General features: G+C 45.1%; 1 protein-coding gene across 1 annotated transcript in view; it reads left to right on the top strand.

Annotated features, from left to right (window-relative positions):
- The window catches only part of LOC139265749 (connector enhancer of kinase suppressor of ras 2), a 1,063,014-nt gene that overhangs the window by 1,010,103 nt on the left and 29,802 nt on the right, over positions 1 to 23,109 (top strand). The window contains exon 19 of the mRNA XM_070883099.1: positions 10,521 to 10,591. Coding sequence (XP_070739200.1) covers positions 10,521 to 10,591 — 71 coding nt within the window. The remainder of the gene's footprint in view (positions 1 to 10,520; positions 10,592 to 23,109) is intronic.

Here is a 23,109-nt window from a genome sequence, read left to right as displayed (position 1 = left end):
CACATGTCCTCGTGCATATCTCCAATCTTTTCAACGGTGGTCTGAAGCACTCAGTGAGATGAGGCCTGATACAAATTGTTAAGCTGCTTTATTTTACAGACCTCAAGTAAAGAAAGAGAATAACAGTCAAAGCAAATTCCCTTTGCTCAATCTCATTTCCTTGCCCAAGAAAAGAGATGACATAATAACTCTCATGCCCTGCCCCTTTGACCTATTTGGTTTTAGAATTACCTTTCTTTCGATACAATTTCTGATTGTGAACACTGAACTTTTGCATTTTATCTTTCATGTTTGGATCAAGGATTGCGTTTTTTCAAAAATCAATTACCCCTGTATTCCTTTGATAATTTTGACTGCAGGAAGCAGTGGTGTGGAGCCACTGAAACCTTCCCAGGCAGAGATTTTCCAGAAAGCCGGTCAACCAAATTGATTACCCCTCCTCTGTAGACACCTCACACAATTCCCACATGATAGAATCAGCTTCACCAGCTCCAGGCCAAGGACTGTGACCCACAGTCCCTTGTTTAAAAACCTGTCTGATCACTTGGCCGCGATTTCACCAACAGTGGCGAGTCCAGTGCGGCCGGCATTGAGAACGCATTCCTGGTTCCATCCCGCCCTCTTAACACAATTTTCCTATGATTGGGCTTGTTAAGGCTGCCCTGCGAGGTTCCCGGCCAATTAACAGGAAGCAGGTCTGATCAGCCAGTTTCCTTAAAGAGACCATGGCCAACTTTTTTTGACAGTTCTGTGGTCTACAGCACTGAAGTGCAACAAACACTGACAAGCACTGCACAGAGGTGCATGGTTGTACCCAGGCTCTCCCATGCTTCCCTCCAGATGCTTATTGAGGGAGTCACCGCATGCAGGGAGGTCCTCTTCCCTTCCAATGGGCGGAAGGACCTCCACAGGACACCAACGCAGCCTGGTTGCACATTGCACAGGAGGGCACAAGCAGAGATGTCGTTGGGAGGACCTGGCTGCAATGGCACAAACCTTTCAATGATCTAATTGGATCACAAAACGTTACTGCAAAGCCACATTCAACCGCATCCTGCTGTGCCACTCATCACATCCCCATCACTCTGCCTTCCCTACTCTACTCCTGCACATCCTTGCACCAACTTACCTTGCACCTCCACCCACCCCTCTCTCTCTCTATTTACATTATCACATCCCTGTCTCACTAGCCACCCTTCACACTCACCCTCATCCTTGTTCAATCATACCAACTAACAACATACAAGGGTAGGCACTTGGCCATTTTAGCTAATGTTCACGTAAAGCCTCTGCTAAATACGTTGTCAAACATTGAAATCTTTATTTTTAACACTTTGTGTTCTTGGACAGATTTGTGTGCACCTTTGGAAGTGGCTTAGTGAGTTGTAGTGAATGGTCAGACATAAGGGTGCCCTGTACAATGGTGATGAGTGTGAATGGAATAGCTTGGGCATTGCTGGGATGCTTTATGGTGTTGGTGTAGGATGGTGCCAACGTGACGCATCATGTGGCAGCCAGGGTATATAGCATCAAGTGAAGTAAATGTGGCCATGGTGAGGCCATTCCTGGCCTCCCGGGCAGCAATGGGGTCAGGTGTTGATGCCCTGTGCAGCATCAGGTGATCGTGGAGAAGGTTGATGCTGGTGTGTTTAGTGATGTTGGGATTCTGAGAACCAAAGTGAGATTTTTTCAAGGGCACTGATGCTGCTGGAATAGATGACAGGTGAGGTTGAGATGACAGAAGCGATCTGTCAGTGATGAAGGAGGTTGCTCCAAGGAGGTGGCAGTGAATAGAGAGTTCACTGCAAACACTTCCAAAGTGCACACAGCTCAAATACTCTTCCAAATCCTGAAGGCTTCAGCTTCTGACATTGGAAAGTGAACAGCTGTGAAATGGTAGCTTTTATACCACTTCTGCAGCTGTCACCTAGCCAAAACAATGGAGAGTCACTGAGAACCCGACACGCTTACCTGACGTGAAACCCGAGGGATGGCAAACTTGTTGAAAACTTGGTAAAATGGTAAATGCCTGGGTAAAATCCTTTTAAATACCTTTAAATTACCACTTAAGCATCTTAATTGACTGGCCCGCTGCTTGGTGTCGGGTCTGCGATCAGCAGGCAGACCCAACAGTTGAGAAACTGACATGGAGGCGGGTTCAGGGTGGACTTCCAACCCGCTGTCAATCACAGCCATTTTGACAGCGGGCCCATCTCCAAACCAACACTCGCAGGGCTGGGAAGATTCCGGCCCTTGTCTTTGTCCCTTTTCTACACAATCAGTGGAAGGGCCATCCATCTGACCCCATCCCTAATTAGGGATTCACCAGTAGGCCTGTCAATGAAACTAGCTTCCTCTTCTCCCACACTCCTGGGTTGCCGGTTGAAGAAAAATATCTCATTCTAATCTCAAATTGAATAAGGGACAGTGATCTCATTGCACCAGTTTCAAATAGACAGTAATCTGCAACATTTCACAAACTATCTCCTCTGGCTTCAATGTACAAGTTCAATGCCTGCACCTTGTGTGCCTTCTTTTAAAATCTCTGCAAAATCACCTTGTTTTAAAACACAACACCTCAACATAGCTCAATCCCCAAATCCTTTCCATGAAGAAAAATTAAAATGCAACTGTTCCATAAATAGTAAGTGAGGTGGATGAGCAATTAACCTGGTTTTGGTGGTGTTGGTTATGGGATAAATGTTGACCAGGACACTGGGAGAATTGTCTGCTCTTCTTCAGAAGGGATATTTTACATCTAACTGAATGGACAGGTGGTGCTCAATTCAACATTTCATTCAAAAGATGGCCCCCTCAACAAGGCAATACTCCTTCAGTATTGCACTAAAGAGTCAGCCTAGAATATGTGCTGAAGTTCTGGAGATCTGAGTTTGCATAGAGGGCAGATTGTAGTATGGACATGCACGACTCATGGCTGGTTTCTTTTAGTCAAGTTCTAGAACATAGATTCTATGTATAAAAATGCAGCAAAGGATCTTGACTGCTCTTCCAGTGGAACAGAGTAAATCATTTTGATTAGTTTTGGCAACGTTTGTGGCTCAATTGAACAATATATCATGAACCACAGCTTGAAGAGCATCCTTCTTTCTGTGTCTCCTTTCTTCAGACAAACTTCCAGTGTTCGCAGAAGTGGGATGGAGGCGGGCAACCAACCTGCTCCCAGGTGGCGGGTTGCTCATTTCTGTATGCCTCAGATTTTATCTCTCTTCCAGCTTTAACACTGGCTGGGTTTTCCGGGCCTCGGGAAACCAAGCAGCTAAAGGGAGACGAGTAGTGCTGCATGGAAGAGGCAAGTGCTTTCCTAGCACTGCTTGTGGGCCAGGAGGAGCAGGAGTGCTTCTCCCCCCAGACCCCAAGCAAACCTGCTTCCCACTCTACACGATTGGACCCCCCCACCCCCCAATCAGACCCCCCCGATCATACTCTGCCCTGCGATCACTGACCCCCCCACCGAATCACTGACCCCTCCCCGATCACCGACCCCTCCCCGATCACCAACCCCTCCCCTACCATCACCAACTCCCTGACCACCCCCATCTCTGCCCCGATCTCTCCTTAACCTCCCAAAATCAACTCCAATCCCCCCAAACCATGCTGTACCCATTCTCACACCCCTTCTCGATTTCTACCCCAAGCAGCAGGAAACCTACCTGCCCCTGGGCTGTGGCCTCTTCTGAAGCATTACCTGCCCGACAGGGAGTCAGCACTCTAATGTTTAAACTCATGCACTGATTGGCTTTGTGGAGACCAAGGATTGAATGCAGTGACTAGACCATTACACTATTGAATCCCAAATCTGATGTGTTTCAATATTTTGAACACTTGAGACATTTCCTAAGGGCTGTGGTGAGATATCCTTGAGAGCTGTCTGATATTGATACATTCTAGTCCATATTGATGCTTATTACCAGCAGTTGGCTGATTTTGAGACACTCTCCCGAGAATTGACTGATGTTAATACATGCAACCTATATCTGGATGATCACACACTGTTGCTGCAAATAAATCTAATTTGCTACCAATAGATTAGTATCACCCATCTCTTTATCTGGAAAGTCCTCGATTGGGCTAACAGCAATTGCTCAATGAGTGCATTTGTTTTCAGAATATAAAATGAAATGTTCTTATATCCACTCAAAAATGGCATCAACCGTTCCAAAAGGAAAATGGAAGCATTGGGAAGTGATTAAAGGAAGGAGAATGTTAATTACTTCCAGACTTACTGGCAGTGATATAGGTAACTAGATCTAACTGTAGTGTATAATACATGGATGTGTTTCGATTACAGACAAATTATTTAAATTGGAGCGAATAATTTGTAGCACCGGCACTAAGTCTAGGCATTGCTGTAGTTGAATCAGAATGAATGTGTTAGTGAACCTTTTCCCTACTTCTGTGATTTATTGCACTATTTTATTTTGGTCAGTATAATTTTTTTAAACATCGGCCATTTTACAGTACAGCTTAGCTATCATGGTGATCCATATCAGTTTCAAAACCTACATAATTCATCCACATTTATTGATCAAATGATTGTCCATTATTCATGCAGGACATGTTGGTTCATTTTTTTTCTGGTCAAACTACGCTCAAGCAGAACAGTTACCTTTACTCACTCTTAAGTCTGCTTAAGTTTATTTTGCTGTTAAGCTCAAACAGTATGCAAAATTGAATTTCCCACATTCATAGGCTTTCTGAAACTCTTCGAACGCTTGATTGTATGTATATGCCATTCAGGACAGTACTGGAATCGAAGCCACCTTGAGGAAGTTAAAACTGTTTTCATTCCTTAACTGTCGCCAGGTAGCTTGCTTTTGGCTGTTGTTGTGCGGAACATGTCCCAAACAGGAGCAACATAACATGAACACTGCCTCATTCAAAGTCCCATTTGTGTAGTCAACTGAATAATAAGGTCTATTGCCCGGGTAATGTGGGGGAGTTTCCACTGATCAGCTTTTTACTGCCTGAAGTGCCTGGCAACAGAGAACAGGAATACCTCAATATTTTGCAGGGCTGTCATTCCTCTCCCTGACACTCTCATATATAGGCAAAAAAGTAGGTTGGATAAGATATTGGTATCTTGCCAGAAATACCACAAAATGTCCTGAAGCAATTTGTGAGAAAAGCTAGCAGCTACATTTTACCCAGAATGAAATGTATAAGCCTGAAAATCACAATTGACAATATTAGTGGATGACTGTTCAACGTGTTCATATGATGTTCCTCTGTCTGTTTTATAAGTGGTGGACTTCACCTATTTAAAATAAGTGGGTTTACCCCTGCATTAAAGTGGTAGACAGCGCACAATGAGTCAAGTGCATGCCTGCCAATAGCAGCAATTAAGTTAAACTATAATCCAAAAAGAATCTGCAGTCACCATTCTTCATTAATAAAATCTGAGACATGACTGCACTATAATCAGGTACTTACTTAATCTTGCTACTTCTTAAAATATCAGATAAAATGATATCTCAAAAGACTCACTATTCCCTAGGTGCCATGTTGTCTCCTGGGAGACATTTTAAAAATCAGATCAAAAACCCAAGGCCAATTAGGGGGAAAAAAATCCAGAAAATCCCTCTCGGTGATTGAAACTCATCCAGGAGACCGCATTGATCTTGACTTATATTAGTTGGTACCTACCTCTGTAAGATGGGCTCTCTGCCCTAGCCAGGAACCATTCTATCTCTCTTGTACACAGTGAATCAGCACCCATTGCACAAGCTGGCAACTTGTTTCCCAGGCCCATTATTCTTTGGGTAAAAAAAGCCACCTAATGTCTAACTTATTTCTTGCGTTGCGTAATTTATATGTAAGAACCTTGGTTATCGTCAACCTATCTAACTGAAATAAGTTTTCAAGTGTCCCTGTACTCCAGTCATGGATATGATGTGGTGCCCCTGTACTCCAGTCATGATTATAATATGGAGCATAAACACCGGCATAGGTCTGTTGGGCTGAATAGCCTCTTTCTGTGCTGTAAAATTCTATGGAAACATTTTCTCCCTATTCCAGGGCAGAACTTTTAGTCTGCGAAGAGGATCCCAGTGGGAAAAGTCAAAGGCTGCCTTATATATAATTTTAAATATGATACAAAAATGTTGGCTCCTCTGTACAAATTGGGAAAACTCATCTGGTTTTGTGCCACATAAAGTACCACATTTAAAAGATGCTTTAAAATTCCTCTATAGCTTGTCTTGTGTAATTTGCTCTAGATTTTTACAGTTCTTCTACATATTTAATAATGCATTCCTTCTTCAATTATTTATTGTTTCATTCATTTTTAATTCCTGTTAAGCCTTAAGGTAATCAAATATTCTGTTTGTTCTGAATTATTAGTGGCAACGGAGGAAAATATGCAGATTCTGTAGTGTGTTGTGTAAAACCTGCCGCTCCATTCCTTTATGTGCTATTTTTCGTTCAAAGTTTAAAATACAAAATCTTTTGGGTAATTGTCTGATCAACTTTTCCTTATAAAACATGTATAATGTGTAGCATTAGGCTGCTTTGTAAGTGTTTTATTCAGATTATACTAACACATCCTTGAGCCTGATGAGGTAAATAACGGGCTAATGGAATTCTACACGAAATGTAACAACCAACGCGTAACTTGCAGATAAAGACTGCGCTATTCAGTTTTGTAGGATATTTTGCATCCCTCTCTCCTACGACAGGGAATTGTTGTATGGGAAGTTACTCCGAGATAGCACACAAGCTCCTGACATCTGTTGGTAGTGAATGATGGGCTGGGTGTAGGCAGATGCAGTCTGCTATGATCATTTCCAAAAAGGTACATGACTTCTGACGCAGGGCGTGAGATTATGCCATTTGACATTCACCGACATATCCTTCCCTCGATTGTGTGAAATTTCTAATGCCTGCTATTTAACAGGGGCAAGTAATGGATTTATTTTAAGCAGCTTGACGCCCCTATTAAAATACAGATGAGTAACTTTCATACAAATTAGTTCATTTAAGCAGCGATCGTCTAACATTTCCGTGTGCGGGATACTCTACAAGTATTAAAGCACTCCAGAGACCTCCTGCAAATACTGATGCACTCCAGGGACCCCTTACAAATACTGATACACTCCTGGGAACCCCCTACAAATACTGACACACTCCAGGAACCCCCTACAAATACTGATATACTCCAGGAACCCCCTACACTCACTCACTCTCATAGGCAGTCCCTCAGGATTGAGGAAGACTTGCTTCCACTTTTAAAATAAGTTCTTAGGTGGCTGAACAGTCCAATACAAGAGCCATAGACTCTGTCACAGATGGGACAGATAGTCGTTGAAGGAAGAGGTGGATGAGACAGGTTTGCCGCACGCTTTTTCCGCTGCCTGCTTTTGATTTCTGCATGCTTTCGGCGATGAGACTCGAGGTTCTCAGTGCCTTCCCGGATGCACTTCATCCACTTAGAGTGGTCTTTGGCCAGGGACTCCCAGGTGTCAGTGGGGATGTCGCACTTTATCAGGGAGGCTTTGAGGGTGTCCTTGTAATGCTTCCGCTGCCCACCTTTGACTCGTTTGCCGTGAAGGAGTTTCGAGTAGAGCACTTGCTTTGGAAGTCTCGTGTCTGGCATGCGAACTATGTGTCCTGCCCTCGCCGTACAGCACTGCCCCCCCGTCATCAAGATCCACGGCGCGGCCCTGGACAATGTGGACCACTTCCCATATCTCAGGAGTCTCCTATCAACAAGAGCAAGCATTGACGACGAGATCCAACACCGCCTCCAGTGCGCCAGTGCAGCCTTCGGCCGCCTGAGGAAAAGAGTATTTGAAGACCAGGCCCTCAAAACTGTCACCAAGCTCATGGTCTACAGGGCTGTAGTAATACCTGCCCTCCTGTATGGCTCAGAGACATGGACCATGTACAGTAGACACCTCAAGTCGCTGGAGAAATACCACCAACAATGTCTCCGCAAGATCCTACAAATCCCCTGGGAGGATAGACGCACCAACATTAGCGTCCTCGACCAGGCCAACACCCTCAGCATTGAAGCACTGACAAGTACTGACACACTGCATGGACCTTCTACAAATACTAAAGTACTTAATGGACCCCCTACAAATACTGACGCACTCCCAGGAACCCTCTACAACTACTGATGCTGTCCAGGGACCCTCTACAAATACTGACGAATTCCAGGGACCCCCTACACGTACTGACCCACTCTCAGGAACCTGCTACAACTACTGGTGCACTCCAGGGAGCCCCTACAAATAATACCCCACTCCTAGGACCCCCTACAATACTAACGCATTCCTGGGAAACCCCTACAAACACTGATACACTCCAGGGACCCCCGACAAATATGGATACACTCCAGGGACCCCCGACAAGTACTGACACATTCCTCGGAACCTCCGTGCAAATACTGACACACTCTTGGGGACCTCCTTCAAATACTGATATATCCCCAGGGGATAGCTCCAAATACTGACACACTCAGAGATCCCCAGTAAATCGTGACACACTCCCATGGACCACAAATATTAACACTCTCCCAAGTACCCAATGAAAATACTGACACACTCATACAAACTCCCTGAAAATACTGACACACACCCATGTTGGTGTTGCAGGGAGGGGGGAAGCAGTTCGGGGTGGGGGGAGGGGGGTGGTGCGGGGGGAGGGTGCTCGGCTGGAAGAGGTTTCAGAGCCATAGTGAGATTTAAATACGACAATAAGAATTTTAAATTGAAAGCGTTTGGGGACCGGGAGCCAGTATAGGTCAGCAAGGACAAGAGTGATGGGTGAGTGTGACTTCAGGTGGGATAGGGTATGGCCAGGGGAGTTTTGGATGAACTGAAGTTTATGGAGCATTGAGGATGGGAGGCTGATCAGGAAAGCATTGCAATAGTCCAATCTGGAGGTGACCAAGGCATGGATGTGAGTTTCAGCAGCAGGGTTGGAGGCAGACAATGTTATGAAGGTGGAAATAGGTGGTCTTTGTAATAGAGAGAATATGGAGTTGGAAAGTCAAAATAAGATGGCGAGATTGTGAACAGTCCAGTTCAACCTGAGACAGTGGCTGAGAAGGGGGATGGAATTGGTGCTGAGCATATAGTTTGTGCTGGAAGCCAATGATGATGGCTCGGTCTTCCTAAAGTTTAACTGGAGGAAATTGTAGATCATTCAAGGCTGGATGTCGGACAAGCAGTCTGGAAACACAGAACCACTGGAGTGATCAAGAGTGGCGCTGGAGGTGTCATCGGTGTACATGTGGGAGCTGGCCCTATGTATTCGAATGATGTTGCCAAGGAAGAGGAGGGAGGCATGGATAGGTCCTTTGTGGACTGAGGTAATAGTGCTGGCATGGGAGGAGAAGCCATTGGATATGCTCTGGCTACAATGGCACAGGTAAGAGTGGAAACTAACAAGGGCAGTCCCGCTGAATAGACAAAGGATGAGAAGCATTGGAGGAGGATGGTGTGTAGAGAGATTGAGGAAGGATAATGCACCGTCACAGTCACAGAAAATGTCATTTGTGACTTTGAATAATGCCATTTCAGTGCTGTGGCAAGAGTGGAAACCTAATTGGAGGGATTTAACCATGAGTTCCAGGAAAGAAGGGCACAGTTTTGGGAGGTAACAACACATGCAAGGACTTTGGAGAAGAAAGAGAGGTTGGTGATGAGGCAGTAGTTTAAAGGATAGAGGGATCAAAGGTAAATTTCTGGAGGAGGGTATAATGATACCAGATTTGAACTGGAGAGGGAAGGCAATATATGAGGAGAGGGAACCATTTACAATGTCAGTTAGCATGGTAGCCGGGAAGGGAAGTTGGATGGTAAGCAGTTTAGTGGGAAAAGGGCCCAGAGAGAAGGAGGTGGGTCTTATGTTCAAGATGGACTTGGAGAGGGCATGAGGGGAGATAGGAGAGAAACTAGAGAAAAATATGGATCAAGGATAGGGCAACGGGAACCTAGGGGAAGGTTCGGCTTTGTGGGTAAGGTGAAAGGGGGGGGAAACAGCTGAACATCTTGATCTTGGTGGCAAAGAAGTCCATAAACTCCTCGCATCTGTTGGGGGGGGGAAGAGAGAGAGGTTTAAGAAGCCAGGAGATATCTTTGCTCTCCAGGATGATCCTGGAGTAATGGGCAATTTAGGCAGAGGAGAGTGAAGCCCAATAATGCTAGATGTGGCTCAGCCAGATCTGGTGATAGAACACCCCAGTGCCAGTTAATATCTGCAAAAAGAAGCAGTGTATATCAGAGATGCCAGTAATACTGCTAAAGAGGGAATTTCATTAACAACTTTAAAAGGAACAATATCATTAATTCTCCTGTGAAGGCAACAAACAATTTTCTCATATAATGTGGGTCACTTTCCGCCGGCAAAGGTCTCGAATGCCTGTTAAAAATATCAGACGCATTTTGGCTGTTTTAATTCTTGCTATTTAAAGAATGACTGACTATTGCAAATTAAATCATGTAATTCATCCTGCGTGTACTTTTTCCCCCTCTGCCTCTCAATTACTTCTTTAGGTGGATGAACCGACTGGGACTCGCTGCTATTGGGTACGCACCTGATGATAAGGTGACCAGACCAGACGAAGGTGAGCTTCTGTAGGTGGATAAACCGACTGAGACTCGCTGCTGTTCTAACCATAAAGAGAACTAACGCTCGACAGTAATACTTTCTAATAGAAGCTGGGAGAGGGAGGAACCGCTGATTACTTTCACTGTTAGAACTGAGCTAATATAGGCATGAAGCAATAAGGTAGGCCCAACAGTTCTCAGATGGGAATGGGGTGCAGTGTATCAGTGCAGAGAAAAGTCAAATCATTTATTGTATTCATTGTCTAGGATTCTGGTCAAGATCTATTAAGAGGAAAAAGGCAGAATTTGTCCCCTCTCAATTCTGGAATTCCTCTCCTCACTATTTTAACGGAGGCAACCAACCATTTATTTTAAACTGGCTAAACTAGTCGAAATGTTATTTCTTTTGTTTGAGGTGAACTTGTTAAGCATTGTGTAATTTCAGAACCACGTTAGTTAGTTAGTGCTACTGTTCCTAACCTCAATGTTTAGGGATGTGAGAGCACATACCCAGAGTCTTGCCAAATCCCAGGACAGAAGTTTAGTTACAGAGTTGCCTTACAGCAGAATTCATCATCGTCAAGGATGAAATCCGTTGCTTTCTGCAAGGTAAAGTCTGGCACTGAATTGGAGAATATTTGAAGGGAAACTGGAGGGGACGGAATGGAAATAAGTTAGTGAAAAATAATTAATTCCTCCTTCCAATCGTGGTATGAATTAACGTTATGGAATCACCAAATCTTACAGTGCAAGAGTTAGCCTTTTCTCCCATCACCCCTCCACCATGATGCATTTGGTCTCATTCCCCTTTCCCCATACCCTTTAAAACATTTATTTTGTAAAAGATTGCACATTTAATTTACAAGTGAGACAGCAATGATCTGTTGCCGACAAATATATGTCCTCTGATTCCCTTCTGTCCTTGGGCAATGGGCGCACTGTTATAGGATCAAATTTACTGGCTGTGGATGATCTTTCAGTGCTGTTACACACCGTTCTCCTGCTACTTTAATGGAGCTGTCAGCCCATTCATTTGAAACAGGTTCCTGCCTCCCATAGTGCAGTATCTGCGATCACTTATTACAGGCAGTGCTCAGAGGCCAATGCCTTGAAATAACCATCACCGATATCACCAAAACCATGCACTGTACGTAGCACCTGATTGTGCGCATTAACCATTTAAAGAGGCACTAACTTCCAGTGGTGAAGCCATTCCTTCTGTGACATATCTCATTTTTCTACTCATTTAATTATCCCAGTGATGTACTTGGTTCTGCTGGGTTGCTATGGTAACTCAGGATGCTGGAATGACAGATAAGTGGTATCAGGCCGATCATATAATGCTCCTGTGAAACTCACAACAAATAACATCCTTCTCATTTCTTTGCTGATGTTGATATGGGGCATGTCATGTATTCAACCAGCATTGTAACCCATGTATAAACTGACCTAAGTTGTACACCGTGAGAACACTGACCACTAGGTGGGAGACACTCCTAACCTGAACCTTCAGGTATAAAAGGGGAAGCTCCACCCACCTTCATCACTTGAGTGCTAAGGAATAAAGGACAGGTCACAGACTGACCTCTCAAGCATAGGCCTCATGTGCATTTATACTGTATAGTAAGGACGTATCAATGGCGACAAGAAACTGGGATTTAAACCACGCGAGCATGGCCACTAGCAGAACAGACGAGAGGTACTGTGTTAAGGAATGGTTGGGACAGAGATTCAACATTGTTAAAGCAGCACACAGTTCTCCAGGCAGACAAGGGCAGTCGGGCATGCCCCAACATGTAGTCGAACCCAGAGGGGGAGTTCGATAGAGACAATGGCAAGCTGAACAGCGATTCACGCCATTGCAAGGGACAATGCGGCCAGTAATGGGGCCATCAACACCTGTTAATGGTGCACTCAAGGACAATAACAGGGGCAGTCAGGGACGATCGACTGGCAAGGGACCTTTTGTTTCAAACCGCAACTCATGCTGGAGGCGTGGAGGCACACACTCAGCCGGAGTTTGCAGAGATGAGCAAAATACCTGCAGAAATTGCAGAAATGGACACTGGGGGAAATCGCTGGAAGCTGAAGTTCAGCAAGTTCGTGTGGAGCACGTATACAGTTCATACACCAGGATGCCACCGATAATGATGAAAGTGCTCCTCAATGGCATCCCAGTATCAATGGAGTTAGACACGGGTGCCAGCCAGTCCCTGATGGGTATCAAACAGTTCAAAAAGTTGTGGGCATCCAAGGCCAGGAGGCCAAAATTATCGCCGATTGAAGCACAGCCACGGACTTACACAAAGCAGATCATTCCGGTGCTTGGCAGCGCCACAGTAGTCGTGACCCACAAAGATTCGGAGAACAGACTGCCAATCTGGATTGTCCCAGGGGACGGTCTCGCATTACTGGGGAGGAGTTGGCTTGCTGTCATGAACTGGAAATGGAGCGATGTCAATGCAATTTCCTCTGTGGAGCGAGTATCATGCTCACAAATCCTGGACAAATTTGACTCATTATTTCAACCCGGCATTGGCACTTTCATGGGGGCCAAGGTAGTGATTCACATAAACCCGGACGCCAGGCCAGTACACCACAAAGCCAGAGCGGTGCCGTATGTGATGCGGGAAAAGATAGAAGGCGAATTGGACCGCCTGTTGAGGGAAGGCATCATCTCGCCAGTCGAATTCAGTGACTGGGCGAGCCCGATTGTGCCGGTGCTCAAGGCGGATGGGTCGGTCAGGATATGTGGCGATTACAAGGCCACCGTCAATCGGGTGTCACTCCAAGACCAGTACCCGTTACCGAGAGCGGAGGACCTCTTTGCGACGCTATCCGGTGGCAAACTTTTTTCAAAATTGGACCTGACCTCAGCTTACATGACCCAGGAGCTGGCGAGTGAGTCGAAGAAGCTGACCACCATCACGACACACACAAGGGGTTGTTTGAGTACAACAGATGTCCATTCGGGATTCGCTCGGCCGCCGCGATCTTCCAACGAAATATGGAAAGTCTCCTCAAGTTGATTTTCAGGACGACATCCTCATTACAGGTTACGATACTGAAGAACACCTCCACAACCTGGAGGAGGTGCTACGCAGACTGGACCGGGTAGGTCTGCGACTGAAAAAGGCGAAGTGCGTTTTCCTAGCTCCAGAGGTAGAATTCCTGGGGATGAGGGTAGCAGCAGACGGGATCAGCCCTACTGCGTCCAAGACGGAAGCGATCCAGAGAGCACCCAGACCCCGTAACACGACGGAGCTGTGTTTGTTCCTGGGGCTCCTGAACTATTTTGGTAACTTTCTTCCCAAATTGAGCACGCTGCTAGAGCCGCTACACGTGCTCCTACGCAAAGGTCGCGAATGGGTCTGGGGGGACAGCCAGGACAGGGCTTTTAATAGAGCACGCAATTTGTTATGTTCCAACAATCTGTTAACGCTATATGACCCATGTAAGAAACTTGTGTTAACGTGCGATGCGTCATCCTATGGTGTCGGGTGTGTGTTGCAGCATGTCAATGCCAAGGGTCAGTTACAGCCGGTAGCTTATGCCTCCAGAAGTCTGTCCCAGGCAGAAAGGGGCTACGGAATGGTAGAAAAGGAGGCGCTCGCATGTGTATTTGCGGTAAAGAAAATGCACCAGTACCTGTTTGGCAGGAAATTTGAGCTGGAGACAGATCACAAACCCCTAACGTCCCTTTTGGCCGACAACAAGGCCATAAATGCAAACGCATCGGCCCGCATACAGAGGTGGGCACTCACGTTAGCCGCCTATGACTACACAATTCGGCACAGACCGGGCACCAAAAACTGCGCCGATGCACTCAGCAGGCTCCCACTAGCCACCACTGAGGGGGCTACCGAGCATGCTGCTGAGATGGTCATGGCTGTTGAAGCTTTCGGAAGCGAAGGCTCACCCGTGACAGCCCGTCAGATTAAAGTCTGGACAAATAGAGACCCGCTATTGTCTCTAGTCAAGAAATGTGTCCTGAATGGGGACTGGGCAGCCACGTACAGGGCATGCCCTGAGAAATTTAAACCATTTCACAGGCGCAAGGATGAACTCTCGATTCTGGCCGATTGCCTACTGTGGGGAAACCGCGTAGTCATGCCCCAGATGGGCAGAGAGGTGTTCATCAGAGAGCTCCACACATTGTCACCTGGGCATTGTCACGATGAAGGCAATTGCTAGGTCACACGTTTGGTGGCCAGGGATAGACGCAGATCTGGAACTTTGTGTTCGCAGGTGCAACACGTGTGCCCAGCTGGGCAATGCGCCCAGGGAAGCCCCCCTTAGCCCCTGGCCATGGCCCACCAAGCCTTGGTCACGCATCCATGTGGACTACGCAGGTCCTTTCATGGGGAAAATGTTTTTGGTTGTAGTAGACGCCTACTCCAAATGGATCGAGTGTGACATTTTAAATTCAAGCACATCCTCTGCCACGGTAGAAAGTCTACGGGCAATGTTCGCCGCCCACGGTCTACCGGACATCTTGGTCAGCGACAATGGCCTGTGCTTCACAAGCACTGAATTCCAGGACTTCATGGCAGGCAATGGAATTAACCATGTTAGAACAGCACCGTTCAAGCCGGCCTCAAATGGCCAGGCAGAACGAGCAGTGCAGATAATCAAACAGGGGATGCTCAGAATCCAAGGGGGTTCCCTACAAACCCGCTTATCACGCCTCCTGTTGGCCTATAGATCTCGACCACACTCGCTCACAGGGGTTCCACCCGCAGAGCTACTAATGAAAAGGACGCTCAAAACCCGGTTATCCCTTATACACCCCACCGTGAAAGAAATTGTCGAGAGCAGGCGCCAGTCACAATATCACTACCATGACAGGAATGCGAGGGCGCGATGTATTGATGTAAATGATCCTGTTTTTGTCCTCAACTACGCTGCAGGGCCCAAATGGCTCGCAGGCACTGTGGTTGCCAAAGAGGGAAATAGGATTCTGGTAGTTAAACTTACCAATGGACAAAGCTGCCGCAAACATGTGGATCAAACAAAAAGGAGGATCAGCAACCCCATAGAAGAAGCAGAGGAAGAACACGATATAGAGTTCACTCCACCACAGGTGACCGAACGCCGGAACCAAAGGGAGTGTGGGCAGTCCGGACAGGCCTGAGGCACCGCAAACAGCAGACACTCAGGCCAGTGCCCAACAACCGGAGCCCCAACTCAGGCGCTCTACAAGGGAACGTAAACCACCAGAGAGACTCAACCTGTGATCCCAATAAGACTTTGGGGGGGGAGGTGATGTCATGTATTCAACCAGCATTGTAACCCATGTATAAACTAACCTAAGTTGTACACCGTGAGAACACTGACCACTAGGTGGGAGACACTCCTAACCTAGACCTTCAGGTATAAAAGGGGAAGTTCCACCCACCTTCATCACTTGAGTGCTAAGGAATAAAGGACAGGTCACAGACTGACCTCTCAAGCATGGGCCTCGTGTGCATTTATACTGTACAGTAAGGACGTATCAGGGCATGGGGATAGGCAAGAGGTCCTCTGATCATCAATTTTATAATTTGTCAAAATTCTCGCTTAAAAGCAAGAATTAAAGGCTTAAATTCCTTGTCAAGAGATTGCATAGCGATGTAACAAGAAGAATGCAGCTAAGAGGCACTAGCAGCAATTTAGTGGAGGGAAAAATGAGCAAAAAGGAAACAGCTCACCAAGGGGCTTAGTTAGCCATTAAATGTATAGAAGAGTGTTCTGACACTAAACGAATCAATACATACTAAGTCATAAGCAGTACGGTAGCATAGTAGGTATGTTAATGAACTAGTAATCTAGAAGCCTGGACTAATGATCCACAGGTGTGAGTTCAAATCCCACTACGGCAGCTGGGGAATTTAAATTCAATTAATTAAATAATTCTGGAATTAAAAACTTGTATCTGTAATGGTGACCATGACCATGAAACTACTGGATTGTCGTAAAAACCCATGTCCTTTAGGGAAGGAAATCTGCCATCCTTAGCCGGTCTGGCCTAAATGTGACTCCAGACCCACAGCAATGTGGTTGACTATTAACTGCCCTGTGAAATGGCCCAGCAAGCCACTCAGTTCTTTTCAACAAGGTGGCTTCTCAAGGGCAATTTGGGGTGGGCAATAAATGCTGGCCTTGCCGTTGATGTCCACAACCCATGAAAATAAATAAATACAATTTGAAATGAGTACAGTGACTTTTATTGTGAGCCCTTTGAACAAGTTTGCTTAAAATACAAGAAAAATGAAATTATTTAAGAGGCAGTGGATGTTTGTTAAAATGGCTTCTTATTGCCGGATTTTGTTTTGGTTCGAGTCCTCTTCTGTGATGTTCCCAGTAGGAATCATTACACACAGGCCAAACATTCACTGGGGAATTCCGACATTGCCTTTTTTTCTCTGGATGTGTTTTTTTAATATTGTCCTTTGGATGTGTGCAGTGCTAGCAAGGCAGCATTTATTGCCCATCCCTATTTTGCCTTGAGGAGATTAAGGCCCCCATATTTACTCAGGGCACGGCTGATGCTCCAGAGCTGGAAAACCGTGTTGTCTCCACTCCTATTCTTGCTGCCCAGGTAATAGAAGGCAGGGGACTGTGGCTAGGAAGTGGAGGTTATACGAGCATCCCTAGTGCCAATGAAAGAGCTCCATCAAATCTATAAGATTTACATTCCTGAGAAATTACTGTTGGAGGAATGGTTAACGATCCTATCAACAGCTTCCATTTAAAACAGTAACTGTTTCTCGTTCCATCACAGAAACAGATGGTGAGCAGTAGCTGGAAAGGACTGAAGACATGGTCAAAGAGTAGGGCTTTGCATGATTCCTCTGTCTGCTGTTTCAACAAAAGTCTTTATCTGCTTAATTTAACTGGGCGAAAGCCTCCATTAAAATAGTGAAGAGAGGAGTGTTCACTATTTTAATGTATTAAACATTCATTTCCAATCGGCATTCCTAGGCTACAGTTTTCAAAGAACTAACCAGTATATCAGTCTTCTCCCCTTCCTCAGGAACCTGGTATATATGGTAAGGGTATGATAGTGTCGTCATCATGGCCCAGAGTCACGAGTTCAGAATCCTCACGGGACAGATTGTGAAATTGAATATCATAAAAGCCCAGCGTTTCACGAATGTCCTTGGGAGGGGAGCTTACTTGGTCTGGTCTATAGGTGACTCCAGTCCCACATTATTTGCTTGACTCTTAAGTCCATCCGAAGTGACCGAGCAAGCCACTTGGTTGTGCATAATTAGCATTTCCCACATCCCAAGAACAGAACAAAAAATAAATTTGCAGGCCAACATCACTTGCATTCAATTCCTGGAAAGTTGAATAACACTGCTAAATAACAATGTCAAAATACAGTCAGGAGCTGAGAAATATGGTGATTGCTAATCACTGAAAATGATGAAAAGCTCACTAAAAAATGTGCTCCTTAAATATGAGCTCTTCGTTAAGGCAACCACTGAGGAGGTTTAAAAAGCAACAGCGGTGAAAATGTTAACAGTTCACTCTTAGTTCCCCTATGAAAGCCTTCCCTTTAAGTTAAATGTTAGTAAAAGCTGCAGAAATGTCAAACAACCATGCCTGGCTGTAATAGAAGGGATGTATTGGACCGCAGACAAAATGCTGTGGTGATGCATGAAGAATTATATAACCTGCTCCAGCCTAAAGCAGACAATGGTAGCCTCATTTGTGCAACATGTCCAGAAGGAGATTTCTTATCTGAATTCAAAGGCCACTGAACCTAAATTATGACTGTATGGGCAAAACGATCACTTAGCATTTCAGTCATTGTTCCTCACATCCCACAGATGGATAAAGCTGCTGAGCTTCCCTTTCACAGGGAAACTAGGTCCAGCACCATTTTGTCTTCCTACAAACAGCCAACAATACTGCTGTGGACAGGAAGATCCAGTCCTGAGACTGGAAATAATTACTATGATCACCACCACTTTCTTGCACAGTTCAGTCTTGAATTCTGAAGAATAAGGAATATACTCAAATTGCATCCATAAAATTATTAATAATCAATTATCCTTGGCATATGAGGCTATAAATTACTATTTATGATATTAAAGCTTAACATGAAATAGGAAGGGGAGAGATCATGGAGGGATTTGAATACACAGCTAACTACCACTCCGCCTATGCGCTACCTGGAAGATTCCTGGCTCGTGCCGAGGAAACTCCTGGCCTTGGGAGTCCCCGCTCCTGGTCAAACCCCTTTCTACTCCTCTGGCCTTGTTCGAGGTAGACAGGAGCTGCCAGGGAAAGCCTGGACCCATCCTCTGGCAGCCCTTCCACCACATGCCCCGACAGAATTACAACAGGACTGCGGCCAAAATATCATTTTATATTTTCAACCCCTCCATATTGAAAATTAAAATACAATTTCATTGATGTCAAGATTTTAGTTTTGTATTAAGGCACTATAAATAATGTGGGCATCAGCACCAATAACGCAGGAGAAAAAGAGAAGCTCACTATAGCATCGCCGATGTTTTCACTTCTCTGTCTGCAAGAACACACGGGAGCCTACACTCGCACTGTGTAACTGTTGTAGACTGCTCAGGTTGCTCGCCTCTCTTTGTACTGGGCTCTCCTTGTGGGGCTAGTACAAAGGGTTCTCTCCCAATAACAAAGCCCCAGGTTTGGTAAATCAATGAAATGACTGCGCTGCTGTCCCTGACACAATGTGACTCCAGACAGATGATCATTGACTTCTGGTTTTTGGAGCCTGGAAATGACTGTTATTGTATGAGCACATAGCACATTTGCATCAATTCCTCCCTCAGCTATTTTAATGGAGGTGTCAACCTGCTTACTTAAAATGGATTACTGCTTTGCAAAAATAGCAGAGACAAGGGAATCTAAGTTAGGAGGAACAGTAAGTTGTGTAAATGGGAGTAGGAAGTTACAACGAGACATAGACAGATTAAGTGAGTGGACAAAACTGTGACAGATGGAGTTCAATGTGAGGAAATGTGAGCTCATCCACTTTGGATCCAAGAATAACAAACCAGAATATTTTCAAAATGCAAGACACTAAAAACTGTGGAGGAGCAAAGGAATTTTGGTGTCCAGATACACACATCACTAAAACCTTAGTGCACAGGTACAAAAGGTAATTCAAAAAGGCTAATGGAATTTTGTCCTTTATCTCAAGGAAGCTGGAATACAAAGGGAAGGGAGTTATGCCTCAGTTGGACAGAGCCTTAGTCAGACCCCATCTGGAACACTGCGTTCAGTTCTGGGCATTGCACCTCAGGAAGGGTATATTGGCCTTAGAAGTGGTACAACGCAGATTCATCAGAATGATACCGGGGCTTAAAGGGTTAAATTATAAGGGCTGGTTGCATAAACTAGGGTTGTATTCCCTTGAGTTTAGAATGCTGAGGAGTGATCTGATAGAGGTGTTTAAAATGATAAATGGATGTGTTAGGGTCGATACAGAGAAACTATTGCCTTTGGTGGGGCAATCCAGAACAAGAAGGCATAATCTTAAAATTAGAGCTAGGCCTTTCAGGGGTGAAATCAGGAAGCACTTCTTCACACAAAGGGTAGTAGAAATCTGGAACTCTCTCCCCCAAAAGGCTGTGGATGTTGGATCAATTTAAATTGTCAAGACTGATATTGATAGATCTTTGTTGGTTAAGGATATCAAGGGATGTGGATCAAAGATGGATAGAGTTAAGATACAGATCAGCCATGATCTAATCGAATGGTGGAACTGGCTCGAGGGGCTGAATGGCCTGCCCCTGTTCCTTTGTTTCTTTAATTTGATACAAGCCGGTTTAGTATGCTAAAATCTCTGTGACTTTCAGATGTATTGACTTTTGGGGTAATGTTGTGGACTCACTCTCCCTGTGTGGAATGGAGCTGGGAGTTGGTGGGGCTGCTTTTCCTTTGCTGTATGATTGTATAATTGAATTGTTAATCTGTTCTTTACAAGCATTTTAACGGTTTAGTCACACAAATCTGCCCTAGAGTCATGAGTGAAGACAAAAGCCTTTCTTTCTGCATGGTATGTCATTCAAATATAGATCAAATGTGTGGAGGCCCCAGGGACCAGATTTTGGATGTGCTCCTCAGTATAAGCATTTATATTGGAACAAGTGCTGGCACCATTCAAATGGCAAATTCACCCCTCAGTATAGAGAACTTCCAGTCATAGTAATTAGGTTTTTTGAAATAAACTCATAAATAAATACATTTACAGTAAACACTTGGATCATCATCATAGGTCCCTCGAAATCGAGGAAGACGTGCTTCCACTCTCAAAGTGAGGTGATTGTACAATCCAATACGGGAATTACAGACTCTGTCGCAGGTGGGACAGACAGTCGTTGAAGGAAAGGGTGGGTGGGGAGCCTGGTTTGCCACACACTCCTTCCGCTGCCTGCGCTTATTTTCTGCATGCTCTCGACGACGAGACTCGAGGTGCTCAGCACCATCACAGATGGCTCTTCCTCCACTTAGGGCGGTCTTTGGCCAGGGATTCCCAGGTGCCGGTGGGGATGTTGCACTTTATCAAGGAGGCTTTGAGGGTGCCCTTAACATAAGAACATAAGAATTAGGAACAGGAGTAGGCCATCTAGCCCCTCGAGCCTGCTCCGCCATTCAATAAGATCATGGCTGATCTGGTCGTGGACTCAGCTCCACTTACCCGCCCGCTCCCCATAACCCTTAATTCCCTTATTGGTTAAAAATCTATCTATCTGTGACTTGATTACATTCAATGAGCTAGCCTCAACTGCTTCCTTGGGCAGAGAATTCCACAGATTCACAACCTTCTGGGAGAAGAAATTCCTTCTTAACTCGGTTTTAAATTGGCTCCCCCGTATTTTGAGGCTGTGCCCCCTAGTTCTAGTCTCCCCGACCAGTGGAAACAACATCTCTGCCTCTATCTTGTCTATCCCTTTCATTATTTTAAATGTTTCTATAAGATCACCCCTCATCCTTCTGAACTCCAACGAGTAAAGACACAGTCTACTCAATCTATCATCATAAGGTAACCCTCTCATCTCCAGAATCAGCCTAGTGAATTGTCTCCAAAGCTAGTATATCCTTCCTTAAGTAAGGTGACCAAAACTGCACACAGTACTCCAGGTGCGGCCTCACCAATACCCTATACAGTTGCAGCAGGACCTCCCTGCTTTTGTACTCCATCCCTCTTGCAATGAAGGCCAACATTCCATTCGCCTTCCTGATTACCTGCTGCACCTGCAAACTAACTTTTTGGGATTCGTGCACAAGGACCCCCAGGTACCTCTGCACCGCAGCATGTTGTAATTTCTCCCCATTCAAATAATACTTCCTTTTACTGCTTTTTTTCCCAAGGTGGATGACCTCACACTTTCCGACATTGTATTCCATCTGCCAAACCTTAGCCCATTCACTTAACCTATCTAAATCTCTTTGCAGCCTCTCTGTGTCCTCTACACAACCCACTTTCCCACTAATCTTTGTGTCACCTGCAAATTTTGTTACACTACACTCTGTCCCCTCTTCCAGGTCATCTATGTATATTGTAAACAGTTGTGGTCCCAGCACCGATCCCTGTGGCACACCACTAACCACCGATTTCCAACCCGAAAAGGACCCATTTATCCCGACTCTCTGCTTTCTGTTAGCCAGCCAATTCTCTATCCATGCTAATACATTTCCTCTGACTCCGCGTACCTTTATCTTCTGCAGTAACCTTTTGTGTGGCACCTTATCGAATGCCTTTTGGAAATCTAAATATACCACATCCATCGGTACACCTCTATCCACCATGCTCGTTATATCCTCAAAGAATTCCAGTAAATTAGTTAAACATGATTTCTCCTTCATGTATCCATGCGGCGTCTGCTTGATTACACTATTCCTATCTAGATGTCCCGCTATTTCTTCCTTAATGATAGTTTCAAGCATTTTCCCCACTACAGATGTTAAACTAACCGGCCTATAATTACCTGTCTTTTGTCTGCCCCATTTTTTAAACAGAGGCGTTACATTAGCTGCTTTCCAATCCGCTGGTACCTCCCCAGAGTCCAGAGAATTTTGGTAGATTATAACGAATGCATCTGCTATAACTCCCGCCATCTCTTTTAATACCCTGGGATGCATTTCTTCAAGACCAGGGGACTTGTCTACCTTTAGTCGCATTAGCCTGTCCAGCACTACCCCCCTAGTGATAGTGATTGTCTCAAGGTCCTCCCTTCCCACATTCTTGTGACCAGCAATTTTTGGCATGGTTTTTGTGTCTTCCACTGTGAAGATCGAAGCAAAATAATTGTTTAAGGTCTCAGCCATTTCCACATTTCCCATTATTAAATCCCCCTTCTCATCTTCTAAGTGACCAACATTTACTTTAGTCACTCTTTTCCGTTTTATATATCTGTAAAAGCTTTTACTATCTGTTTTTATGTTTTGCGCAAGTTTTCTTTCGTAATCTATCTTTCCTTTCTTTATTGCTTTCTTAGTCATTCTTTGCTGTCGTTTAAAATTTTCCCAATCTTCTAGTTTCCCACTAACCTTGGCCACC

Source organism: Pristiophorus japonicus, chromosome 6, assembly GCF_044704955.1.
Source record: "Pristiophorus japonicus isolate sPriJap1 chromosome 6, sPriJap1.hap1, whole genome shotgun sequence".
NCBI classification, from domain to species: Eukaryota; Metazoa; Chordata; class Chondrichthyes; family Pristiophoridae; genus Pristiophorus; species Pristiophorus japonicus.
The sequence above is the reverse complement of the archived record's forward strand: the minus strand, read 5'-3'. Positions and strand labels throughout refer to the sequence as shown.